The 11,710-nt window shown below is 42.2% G+C and overlaps 1 protein-coding gene across 1 annotated transcript; it reads left to right on the plus strand.

Annotated features, from left to right (window-relative positions):
• The first annotated feature begins 10,710 nt into the window (after positions 1–10,710).
• LOC132601518 (uncharacterized) lies at positions 10,711–11,115 on the plus strand. The gene has a single exon (XM_060314599.1). The coding sequence runs from the start codon at positions 10,711–10,713 to the stop codon at positions 11,113–11,115; it is 405 nt and encodes a 134-aa protein (XP_060170582.1).
• Positions 11,116–11,710: the final 595 nt, after the last annotated feature.

Here is an 11,710-nt window from a genome sequence, read left to right on the forward strand (position 1 = left end):
GTTTTACATAGTGGTGAAGTGCTCAAGACGCTCTCCGACATGATACAATTAGTTCGGAGAAAGAGCGACGTTTGCGGCAAGTCGGAAACTCAAGAAAAAGGTAAGATTTTTATGTTTTAATGATATGAAATGGATGTATATGTGTTGTTGATTGGATTAGTGTGAAGATTTTGGAATGGGGTTGTGTTTGTGCATGGTGTGTGTGTGTATAAAGGGTGTGTTTGGCCGAAAGTGAGGGAGGTGAAAGGCCTAAGAATTTGAACTTGTTTAGTTTGAATAATGTGTTGTTGTGGTCATTATGTTGTAAAGGATTGATTAAGGAATTGAGTTGGTATTAGAAAATAATTTTTGACGTTATCGGAAAGTGTATACCCTTGGTATATTTGTGTATATCATAGTATATTTATGATACTAAAGACTTTGGATATGATTCATGGTTGATGAAAATGAGTTTGGAATGAAACGACGCAAATTAGAACGTTCGTCGTAACTTTTGGTGTTTGAATGAAAATTGGAAAGTAGTGAACTTTGGGGATGCTTGTATGCGGTTTGGAACTTGTTTGTTATGTAATGGAATAATCTTGAATGAATGAATACAATAATGTGGATATAAGTTGAAATTGTGAAGTTTGGAAATAGGATTACCAACTTATGAAATAAGGTGCAAATGTGAAGTTAGTGTGTTTGATTGTGATTCGTATTGTGTAATGATGTGTGGGTTGTTGTTGTTGTTGTATTTTGAGCCGAGCTAAGTCTCGGGGGTGTTTGATTTATAGGGGAAGTGCTGCCGAAATTTCGGTAGCCAAGTTTAGCCCCAAAGATGAATATGTTAATTCTCATGAATAGTAACTGGTAACAGTGACCATTTACAGTTTCTGGACGAAACGGGAACTGCGATTTGAGGAGCGTAAGGCGCCAACCAGGTATGTAAAGCCTACCTCTTATTCTTTTGGCATGTCCTAGACCTACTAGGTAAATTTCAGAATCTCGGGAATAACTTTGCTCTCGGAAATCGAGGTTCAAGTTCAAGCACTATTCATTCAGCGCGATTGAAACCTTTTGGTCCCATTTGGGTAAAAGAACGCTCGTACCTCCATAACTTGTGCTGTTGAGTCCGAAACTCTTCGAAACTTTTGTAAATGACTGTATGAAGCCAAAAACCTGCGATTTGTGTCCGCCGCCTCAATTTGACCCGAGGTGGGCCCGCGAGCCCCGAGGCTCCCCTTATTCGGTTTGTTTGATTCGTTTGTGTCTGTTTTAATCTGCGACTGTTTGTTTATGACCCAAGGATGCGTTGGAAACTTCCTGTGCCATTAATGCACGTTCTGTACTTTGGATGATGTGAGAATTCCGAAAGAGTGACTCATGAACAGTTTTCTTACGAATTTGACAGCTCGGAACTTCGTAACCTCTATATGCCTACTTTTATCAATCCGATTCCTACTTCGAGCCTCTTGGTGTCAGTGTATACTTATATGTAAACTATATGTTGAGTTCGATAAATTATTTTTGATATGCATATGGTTTCTGCACTACTCTGTTCGTGCTGTCTGCTATGATTTCGCTCGTCGGTACCCGGGCCGACTTTGTGATCGTGCGCACTATGTTATATTCGGGAGTTATGATGTGTTACGGTTTCCGAGGCCTCGCCATAGGGCCGGTTACCGTTTATGGAGTTATGATGTGATATGGCATTTGATATGTTCTGATGATATGATGTGTGTGTGATATGATGTGTCTGGAGATTGTACGGAGATTTGAAAACTTCTGGAGCTATGATGTGTTGTGGCACCAGTGTCGGGGGGTGACCACGTTCCTAAACCCTATACATGATTTGATTTGCATTTGTACGTTCGCCTCCCGCACAGGTTTGCTTTGTTGCGATAACGGTGTGTTTGTTCCTTCTGACTCCCGCTGTGTTTGTGATTTCTGTACCCTCTGCTTTACATACTCAGTACTTCTCCCGTACTGACCCCCCGTTTCTTCGGGGGCTGTGTTTCATGCCCGCAGGTACAGAAGCTCGTCTGGGTGGTCCTCCGATTTAGGCTACTCAGTCTGCTGTGTTGGAGAGCTCCCCTTGATCCGGAGCCTACTTTTGGTACATATCTTTTGTTGTGTCTGTATTCTGCATACTTGGATGAGTGGGTACGGCGGGGCCCTGTCCCGTCCTATGTTCATATGTCTTATGTTCTGTTTGTCTAGAGGCCTGTAGTCAGATTTGTGGGTCGTGGGTCCGGTGTGTTCGCATGTGAGTCAGTTTTGTGTTCTTAAGCGGCCCGTACACTACTATGGCCAAGTCGGCCTCTGATTGTGTATGTATGTGTATGCTTCTGGGGGCGATGTGCATTCCGCCACCCTTCGGATGTGTGTGTGTGAAAATTTGGCGATGTATTTTCCGCCTCTTTTCTGATTTGTGATTTGTTTGATTTGTACGGGCGACTGCTTAGGATGAGTGTTCGGTAGATGTCTGATTACGATGTTGAGTTTGAGTATCGTATATTGTGTTTGGACGAGTCTGATTATGATGATCTGGGTGTGAGTTCGTTTGGGGTGTCCCAGTAGGGCACCAGTCGCGGCCCACGGGGCTGGGTCGTGACAAAAGTGGTATCAGAGCGAGGTTTGTCCTCGGAATGTCTACAGGCCGTGTCTAGTAGAGTCTTGTTTATCGATGTGTTGTGCACCACATCTATAAACGGGAAGCTACAGGGCATTTAGGATGTTACCCTTCTTTGTATTCTCAGATCGTGCGATAAAGCTGTATGATTAGGATGATTCTCCTTCACGGATTGCTGTTCCTACAGCAAGGCTCCAAGGAGCAGAAGTGTCGGTATTTGGGGAAAGATGATTCTGACCCTCTTCCTGCAGGTGATTGTAGGTTGGTGAAGGATGAAGAGGACGGCGTCTGACGATGAGGATGGGGGTGCCAAGAAGGTCCCCAGGCTGTCACCGGGGCCGAGTAGGCAGGGCCCCAGTTACTCGATCGAGACGGATCCTTCGGAGGATTCCCCGGAGGATAGCTACGATACGGATCCGTCGGAGGACCCCTCTACGATTCCTCCAGAGTCTCCGATCCCTGGGGCGGAGGATCCCGTGGAGGATGGCTATGACACAGATATCTCGGAGGATCTGGCAATGACCCCTCCGGAGCTTCTTACCTCCGCGGAGGAAGATAGTGATGAGGCAGACCCATCGGAGCATTCTTCTGGGACGACGCAGGAGGATATTTTTGAGTATGCACGAGCTTTGGTTATTAGGGAGGACCGTGATAGCCCGGCCACCTCGGAGAGTGCTATGGATTTCTCCGGTTCTTGGCCTGGGTCGCCTGTGAGCCGGGATTTGTCTGACGGTCCGTACCCCTCCGATTCAGATGCAAGTGATAATGGAGACCAGATAGCCAGGGAGCAGACAGACGTGGATGATAGTGGACATACCTCTCACGGCAGCTCCCCAGGTCAGACCCGATATTGGTTATTTATATGTGTATGTTATTCGCGAAACGTTGTTCTATGAAGACGACGGAAATTTAAAGGAATTAGAGATCTAGTGACCCAAGGCAAGGGTGACTAAATGTCCCCGCCGTCCGAGTGATTTTGGAAATCCTGGAGGAAGGTAAACAGGAAAGTGCCTCCAATGCCGGTTGAGTTGGGCACGTGTGGTAAGTGTCGACGACGTTATAATTCTCATTTGAAGTTATCGGCCCTGTGTGGCTGCGTTACGACATGATATGGTATATATGTGAGTATATGTGTGTTAGCCCTGTGCGGCATGATTGGTATTTCTGGTGTACAGGTTTCGGATAGTAAGAAATACAGAGGAAACTCTGCCCAAATTTTTCCAGAAATATGGAAGTAAATATGTAGACTAAGTACAAAAGGCCCCGCGATACCTATCGGACTGTAGTTCTCTTCTGTCAGTGGCCAAAGAACACCTTACGGTGGTATTTTTATCGGATCACATCGATTATTTGGAGGCTTAAATTCGTGGGTTGGCCGTGATCATATGTATGGGTGTATGAGAGCGAATGTTTGAGATTCAGAAAGGCGACAAGGTAATGGTACGACTTAGCCGAGTGTGGGACCCGCTACGAAAAATTTCCGAAAAATTTGCTAAGACCCCGTTTGGCCAAAAATTACGTGACAAAGGTCGTGCGGGGCAATTGAAGAAGTTATATCAGCCCTAACGCGTTAAAATACGTAAAAGATTTGGGGTTAAGCGTGCTCAAGCCAGAGCAATTCTGGGATGGGTGACCCCCTGGGAAGTAATGCAAAATTTTGCACAAATGTAAGTATGATTAATGTAAATGAAAATTTAGGGTAACCAAAAGGTAAATAGAATGTGTGTGGAATAATCAGTGCCCTTTCGAGAGTCGCGCGGAACGAGGCGGACTAAATGGGCAAAAAGAAAAGGGTATGACACCTCTTGGGAAATTGAACGAATTTGAATAACAGCTAGAGATGTTCGCCAGTAAAGTATGAGTAAACGTGTGTATGTATATATGTATGTGTATGTGTGTGTATGATTTTCATTTGGTGCCTATGCGGGGTAAGAGCCGAGCCCCGGCAATTGATGTTGAGATAAATGAAAGGTGAGCAGTGTGAATGGATAGAATCTTTGAAAGAGTTGATACGTAAGACACAAAGTAAATTGTGTGACGACTTGGTGAGTGAGTTTGCAAATAAAGGGAAATTCTCATGAATTATTGGAGCCTTAATATGAATAATTTGATTCTAAATTGACATCCTATCTGTGGGGCTTCTGCACTTCCGATTTCGATGAGGCTCTGCCTAGTGCGCCTCTATATTTCTGAGTTCGACTAGGTTCCTGTCCGATGAACCCTTTGTGTGTTTGATTCTGAATCCGTTTCTGTCTGGCACACCTCTGTGGGTCTGACTCTGGATATACATCCATTTGATATGCTTCGTTGCGTTTGATTTTGACCGTGCGTGTGTTTGATACATTTCGGTTTGTCTGATCACGAATCGGTATGAAACAATTCTGTATATTTGATTCTGATTTCGGATCTGTCCGATATGAGTCCGTACGTCTGACTTTGATTGTGAATCTGTTTAGTATATCTTCGTGTGTCTGATTCTGCTTATGAATTCGTCTGATACGCCTTTGTACGTCTGAATTCGATCTCAGATGTGTCTGATATGCTTCTGTACCTTTGATATCGGCTACGAATCCGTCCGCCATAGTTGAGTATGTCTGCCTCCGATTATGAATCCGTCCGGTTTTAGTTCTGAATCTGTTTGGCATGAAGTGTCTGATATGGGGTAAAGCGAGATTACGACGATGTGGTAAGGAAACTCAGGAGTGTGAAAAGAAGATGATATTGACGATGATGTCTGGAAAGCGTCCGTCCCTTACAAGAATATAATGCAGAGTTCGGTGATTACGTAGAGTATGAGAAAAGGTACTATGAAGGTATTTGAGTCAGTGATGTGAAGAATCTACCCTAGTATTGGTAAAGAAGACATGTCAGAGAAATCAATAAAGGACAACTATCAAGAGAACCCTCCCGGAGTAGTACGACACCCATGAGTTCGATTCAACATTCGAGGACGAATGTTCTTAAGGGGGGAGGAATGTTATGTCCCGTATTTTCGTATAACGGGAAATCAAGAAAGAAAGAAGACTTGTGTGCGTTGAGAAAATATTTTGATTTTGGTGAATATGAACATGTTGGTTATGGAGTCATAAATGTTAAGACCTCGGGGAAGGCCGAGGGTAAATTTGGAATTTCGGAAATTTGTTTCGGGAATTACAAAACGAGGCGTTTAGTGAATTGGGCCAAGAAAAATGCAATACAAAAATTGAGGCCCAATTGAGTATTGGCCGGCCCAAAGGAGAAAACCCAAGTCCATTTCATTAAGGTCATGTGCTATGCACATGACCTATAAGTGGATATATATGATTTAGGCTTGGCCTTATCAAGATCATAACAAGAAAAAAATCAAAGAACACAAAGTTAGGGGGTTTCGGCCACTAGAGAGAAAAATAAGGAAAAATTTCCAACCTTGGTTGTTGTTTCAAAAATCTTGAGTTTTACATAGTGGTGAAGTGCTCAAGACGCTCTCCGACGTGATACAATTAGTTCGGAGAAAGAGCGACGTTTGCGGCAAGTCGTAAACTCAAGAAAAAGGTAAGATTTTTATGTTTTAATGATATGAAATGGATGTATATGTGTTGTTGATTGGATTAGTGTGAAGATTTTGGAATGGGGTTGTGTTTGTGCATGGTGTGTGTGTGTATAAAGGGTGTGTTTGGCCGAAAGTGAGGGAGGTGAAAGGCCTAAGAATTTGAACTTGTTTAGTTTGAATAATGTGTTGTTGTGGTCATTATGTTGTAAAGGATTGATTAAGGAATTGAGTTGGTATTAGAAAATAATTTTTGACGTTATCGGAAAGTGTATACCCTTGGTATATTTGTGTATATCATAGTATATTTATGATACTAAAGACTTTGGATATGATTCATGGTTGATGAAAATGAGTTTGGAATGAAACGACGCAAATTAGAACGTTCGTCGTAACTTTTGGTGTTTGAATGAAAATTGGAAAGTAGTGAACTTTGGGGATGCTTGTATGCGGTTTGGAACTTGTTTGTTATGTAATGGAATAATCTTGAATGAATGAATACAATAATGTGGATATAAGTTGAAATTGTGAAGTTTGGAAATAGGATTACCAACTTATGAAATAAGGTGCAATTGTGAAGTTAGTGTGTTTGATTGTGATTCGTATTGTGTAATGATGTGTGGGTTGTTGTTGTTGTTGTATTTTGAGCCGAGCTAAGTCTCGGGGGTGTTTGATTTATAGGGGAAGTGCTGCCGAAATTTCGGTAGCCAAGTTTAGCCCCAAAGATGAATATGTTAATTCTCATGAATAGTAACTGGTAACAGTGACCATTTACAGTTTCTGGACGAAACGGGAACTGCGATTTGAGGAGCGTAAGGCGCCAACCAGGTATGTAAAGCCTACCTCTTATTCTTTTGGCATGTCCTAGACCTACTAGGTAAATTTCAGAATCTCGGGAATAACTTTGCTCTCGGAAATCGAGGTTCAAGTTCAAGCACTATTCATTCAGCGCGATTGAAACCTTTTGGTCCCATTTGGGTAAAAGAACGCTCGTACCTCCATAACTTGTGCTGTTGAGTCCGAAACTCTTCGAAACTTTTGTAAATGACTGTATGAAGCCAAAAACCTGCGATTTGTGTCCGCCGCCTCAATTTGACCCGAGGTGGGCCCGCGAGCCCCGAGGCTCCCCTTATTCGGTTTGTTTGATTCGTTTGTGTCTGTTTTAATCTGCGACTGTTTGTTTATGACCCAAGGATGCGTTGGAAACTTCCTGTGCCATTAATGCACGTTCTGTACTTTGGATGATGTGAGAATTCCGAAAGAGTGACTCATGAACAGTTTTCTGACGAATTTGACAGCTCGGAACTTCGTAACCTCTATATGCCTACTTTTATCAATCTGATTCCTACTTCGAGCCTCTTGGTGTCAGTGTATACTTATATGTAAACTATATGTTGAGTTCGATAAATTATTTTTGATATGCATATGGTTTCTGCACTACTCTGTTCGTGCTGTCTGCTATGATTTCGCTCGTCGGTACCCGGGCCGACTTTGTGATCGTGCGCACTATGTTATATTCGGGAGTTATGATGTGTTACGGTTTCCGAGGCCTCGCCATAGGGCCGGTTACCGTTTATGGAGTTATGATGTGATATGGCATTTGATATGTTCTGATGATATGATGTGTGTGTGATATGATGTGTCTGGAGATTGTACGGAGATTTGAAAACTTCTGGAGCTATGATGTGTTGTGGCACCAGTGTCGGGGGGTGACCACGTTCCTAAACCCTATACATGATTTGATTTGCATTTGTACGTTCGCCTCCCGCACAGGTTTGCTTTGTTGCGATAACGGTGTGTTTGTTCCTTCTGACTCTCGCTGTGTTTGTGATTTCTGTACCCTCTGCTTTACATACTCAGTACTTCTCCCGTACTGACCCCCCGTTTCTTCGGGGGCTGTGTTTCATGCCCGCAGGTACAGAAGCTCGTCTGGGTGGTCCTCCGATTTAGGCTACTCAGTCTGCTGTGTTGGAGAGCTCCCCTTGATCCGGAGCCTACTTTTGGTACATATCTTTTGTTGTGTCTGTATTCTGCATACTTGGATGAGTGGGTACGGCGGGGCCCTGTCCCGTCCTATGTTCATATGTCTTATGTTCTGTTTGTCTAGAGGCCTGTAGTCAGATTTGTGGGTCGTGGGTCCGGTGTGTTCGCATGTGAGTCTGTTTTGCTTTCTTAAGCGGCCCGTACGCTGCTATGGCCAAGTCGGCCTCTGAGTTTGTATGTATGTGTATGTACTTGGGGGCGATGTGCATTCCGCCACCCTTCTGATGTGTGTGTGTGAAATTTGGCGATGTATATTCCGCCTCTTTTCTGATTTGTGATTTGTTTGATTTGTACGGGCGACTGCTTAGGATGAGTGTTCGGTAGATGTCTGATTACGATGTTGAGTTTGAGTATCGTATATTGTGTTTGGACGAGTCTGATTATGATGATCTGGGTGTGAGTTCGTTTGGGGTGTCCCAGTAGGGCACCAGTCGCGGCCCACGGGGCTGGGTCGTGACAAGAAGTGAAATGAAATAAGCCTTAGTCCCCTTATTTAATGACTTAAAAATCTGAATTGAAGTACACCGGGGTCGTAAACTTAGTTTACCGTCCTTATTCCAGTTTACGGACCGTCCTTCGTGGTCGTATTTAATCATATCAGAACTAGAAACTCAAACTGAGATGTGATTTACGGACGCAGTTTATGGGCCGTAAACCACTTTACGGTCCGTATTTTGGGTCGTATTTAACCATTTGCTCATTTGGCAGAAAGTTGAAGTTTTGGAAACCAAAATACGACATGGCAGTTTACAGACCGTATACCACTTTACGGTCCGTATTTCGTTTTACGACCAACTAGCCAGAATGCAAACTTGCAACTTTTCACATTTCCAAAACCTATAATTATTCATTATGGAGCATAACCTCTCTCTTATTGCGATTGCCTTCGGAATCTCACTTAGGGTCATCAAATGTTATTTCTTACTCGCGGAAACATCGTACGCTCGTACTCATCACTAGTTCATTCACTTGCGTACCAACGAAAGATTTTTCCGAGGTGTAACAAAATGGATCCTTTCCTTTCACATATTTAGGTTGTCCAGTGTTTTATGGAAGAAGGAAACTGATATATTATAAGGATTTGATCAAAAAAGTGATGAAAAGGATTTTGTCTTGGCAAAACAGACTGTTATCTTTTGGAGGTAGATATGTGCTGGTCAATCATGTGTTGCAAATTATGCATGTATATTTACTGTCAGCCATGAATTCTCCTTCTGGGGTGATAAAGCAGTTGCACAAGATTTTTGCCAAATTCTTTTGGAGCAATACAGTAGGGGTGAAAAGCAAACATTGGGTGGCATGGGAGAAATTATGTCTACCAAAGGATGAAGGAGGGATTGGTCTTAGATCACTAACTGATATATCTAATGCTTTATTTGCTAAGTTGTGGTGGAATTTCAGATGTGGAAGAAGCTTATGGGGTAGCTACATGTTGAACAAATACTGCAAGAAATGGCATCCTACTATGGCAGTAGATAGAGGAGGATCTCACGCTTGGAAGAAGATGGTGAATATAAGAGATGCAGTTGAGCCACAGATATTTTGGTATCTGAGAAATAGAACTTCAAGTTTCTGGTATGAGAATTGGACAAGGCTTGGGGCATTATATTATATCATTCCTGATGCTGCTAGAGAAGAAGAAATAGAGTTTAGACAGTTTGTGAAGAATGGGTAATGGAACATGGAACTGTTAACAGTCACTCTAGATCAGGAATTGGCTCAGCATATCAAGGAAAATATCAAAGTACCAGTTGAAGAAGAAGATGATGAACCATGTTGGATGTTGGAAACAAATGGCAGATTTTCAGTTAAATCTGCATGGGAGTTTCTCAGACACAGAGAGAGAGCAAACAAACAAGTTATAAGTTCATGTGGGAGAAAGGGTTACCAATAAAGATAAGTTTTTTTTATGTGGAGAGTGTGGAAAGGGAGAATCTCTACAGATGATATATTGAAAAGGATGATGATTAATATACCATCAAGATGCTGGTGCTGTGAGGAGCATAAGGAGGAAACTGTAGGTCATTTATTTCTAACATCTTCCATAGCTGTCAAGTTATGGAAGTTATTTGCATCTTGTACAGGTATCCCCACAGATGGAGTTGGTCTACATCAAATGATCATGGCATGGTGATCTGCTGAGACAAAGCCAAAATTGCAGCCTATGTATAGAGAAATGCCTGCAGTGATCATTTGGTTATTATGGAAGAGAAGAAACTCTATTAAACATGGAGGATCAGTGCCCTTCTACAGACTGAAACAACAAGTACAACACATATTACATCAACTGACAAGGAAGAGATTCGCATGGCTGCAGATTGTATCTGGTGATTGGGAAACTATGCATCCACACCTTAGTAGATATAAACCAAAATTTTATTATGCTAAGGTGGTCTGGAGAATGCCATCTTCAGAGAGATTAAAATGCAATACAGATAGGGCAAGTAGAGGCAATCCTGGGCTCAGTTCATATGGATTCTACATCAGAGATAGTAATGGGGATTTGGTCTATGCTGAAGCATAACAAATGGGAATAGCAACAAACATGGAAGCTGAAGCTGAGGCTATAAAACAGGCACTGAAGTTCTGTAAAGAACACAACATTCAACAGGTTCAACTGGAGACTGATTCACTTGTCCTTCTAAACATCTTACAAGATACATGGATCACTCCATGGGACCTGAGAAATCAGATTGAAGAGATCAAACAGGACATGAGAGCAATACAGGTACAGATTAATCATATTTTCAGAGAAGGCAACATGTTGGCAGACTTTCTAGCAAACCAGGCTTTGGATCATGCAGGGATCAAAGTACATGACTTTATACTCATGCCTTCAGATGGAAGAAGAATTCTCAATATGGACAAATCACAACTGCCTCAACTAAGGATTAGAACAAGGAGGATTCAGCAGCTTGATCATCAACAATGATACTATATGGATGGATAATCATATGGTGTGTGCACAGATTTGGGCTATCATCAAAGCTGACTCAACATGATCACAAAGGGCATACTAGTTTAGGCACACACGATAGAACTGGAGGACAGTCTCTTATTTTTTTAATTTTAGCTAGTTCATATTATAGACATGCTGTAATAGACTGTTTTTTTACATTATACATTTATTAATAAAAAGTTCTAACAGGCATGGCTTGCAAGAACACAATTTAGAAAAACAAAAGACCCAGTTCATCACCGTGGGGAGCACCTGTCCTATTTGTAAGAAAGAAAGATGACTCCCTACGAATGTGCATCGATTATAGGCAGTTGAATAAGGTGACGATAAAGAACAAATATCCTCTTCCGAGAATTGATGATTTATTTGATCAATTACAGGGTGCCAAGTGGTTTTCCAAAATAGACTTGAGGTTAGGTTATCATCAAGTGAGAGTTAGAACAGAAGATATTCCCAAAACAGCTTTCAGAACGAGATATGGCCGTTACGAATTTCGGGTGATGTCATTTGGGTTAACAAATGCTCTGGCAGTGTTCATGAATCTGATGAATAATGTATTCAGGCCTCT

The sequence above is a fragment of the Lycium barbarum genome, chromosome 7 (genome assembly GCF_019175385.1).
Source record: "Lycium barbarum isolate Lr01 chromosome 7, ASM1917538v2, whole genome shotgun sequence".
Lineage (NCBI taxonomy): Eukaryota > Viridiplantae > Streptophyta > Magnoliopsida > Solanales > Solanaceae > Lycium > Lycium barbarum.

Bases quoted from the DNA above. Each gene is read 5' to 3' on its own strand.
- LOC132601518 (XM_060314599.1), top strand. From the start codon at position 10,711: ATGGGAATAGCAACAAACATGGAAGCTGAAGCTGAGGCTATAAAACAG.